Here is a 1,459-nt window from a genome sequence, read left to right on the forward strand (position 1 = left end):
ATGATGTCATTCCTAATCCAGATATATTCTGCCTAAAGTAGAAAAAAGCAAAACTAGAAGGATGAGGGGAAGTGAACTGGATACCAGAATAGATAATAAACTCACCATTTAGGAGTCCTTAAGAAGTACTCTATCCAATTGAGTGTATGAAACCTTATTTTTCATAGGATGCACTGATTTACCTTCAGGTACTTGTTCCTGCCCAAAGCTATGGAAAGCTTCAATACCAGTTTGGGAGGAGGCTTCATTTTGGTGGGGTTCTCAGACTGGCCTCAACTAGAAATCATCTTCTTTATTTACATTTTGATTTTCTACTCCTTCACTCTCTTTGGCAATACCGCCATCATCGCTCTCTCTAGAAAGGACCCTCAATTACACACTCCCATGTACTTCTTCCTCTCCCACCTCTCCTTCCTGGACCTCTGCTACACCACCAGCACCGTGCCCCAACTCTTGATCAACCTTCATGGACTTGACAGGACCATCAGTTATGGTGGGTGTGTGGCCCAGCTGTTCATATTTCTCGCTCTGGGCTCCACAGAGAGTTTGCTCCTGGTGGTGATGGCCTTTGACTGCTATGCTGCTGTGTGTCGTCCCCTGCACTACACGACCATCATGCACCCCCTTCTCTGTCAGGCATTGGCTGTTGTCTCCTGGGTGGGAGGCCTCATGAACTCTCTGATCCAGACAAGCCTCATGATGACCATGCCCCTCTGTGGCCATCGACTGAATCACTTCTTCTGTGAGATGCCTGTGTTCCTCAAGTTGGCCTGTGAAGACACAGAAGGAACAGAGGCCAAGATGTTTGTGGCCAGAGTGGTGATTGTTGCAATTCCAGCTGTGCTCATCCTGGGCTCCTATGCACAGATTGCCAGGGCAGTGCTGAAGGTCAAGTCAACAGCTGGGCGCAGAAAGGCTATTGGGACCTGTGGTTCCCACCTCCTGGTAGTTTCTCTGTTTTATGGCTCAGCCACCTACACATACTTACAGCCCAAAGACAGCTATTCTGAGAGCAAGGGGAAGTTTGTTGCCCTTTTTTATACTATCATCACCCCCATGCTCAACCCTCTGATTTATACCCTGAGGAACAAGGATGTGAAGGGGGCTCTGTGGAGGGTGCTAGGGAGATGCACAGCCACAGGGTAGGAAAGAACAGGTGAGCAGTAAAAAGCTTTATATTCTGTCAGTCCAGAGGGTTTCAGTGGGAGAGATGAGATGTCAATGCAAATACAATTAATTGTGTATATTCATGTGACTGCCAAAGCATATAAAATTAGAAAAACAAAAACAGTTCTGGGCTGGCAAGATGGCTCAGCAGAAAAAAGGACTTGCTGCCCAGGATCAGAATTTGATGCCTGAATTCCATATGGTGGAAAAGATAGTCAAGACCTCTGACCTCCCTGTGTGTGTGTGTGTGTGTGTGTGTGTGTGTGTGTTGTGTACGTACACAATAAACATA

At 46.7% G+C, this 1,459-nt stretch overlaps 1 protein-coding gene across 1 annotated transcript; it reads left to right on the forward strand.

The window, feature by feature from the left end:
• Nucleotides 1-210: 210 nt before the first annotated feature.
• On the forward strand, nucleotides 211-1,146 carry LOC114706395 (olfactory receptor 10). Its single transcript, XM_028888785.1, has one exon. The coding sequence runs from the start codon at nucleotides 211-213 to the stop codon at nucleotides 1,144-1,146; it is 936 nt and encodes a 311-aa protein (XP_028744618.1).
• The last annotated feature ends 313 nt before the right edge of the window (nucleotides 1,147-1,459 follow it).

The sequence above is a fragment of the Peromyscus leucopus genome, chromosome 8b (genome assembly GCF_004664715.2).
Source record: "Peromyscus leucopus breed LL Stock chromosome 8b, UCI_PerLeu_2.1, whole genome shotgun sequence".
NCBI lineage: Eukaryota > Metazoa > Chordata > Mammalia > Rodentia > Cricetidae > Peromyscus > Peromyscus leucopus.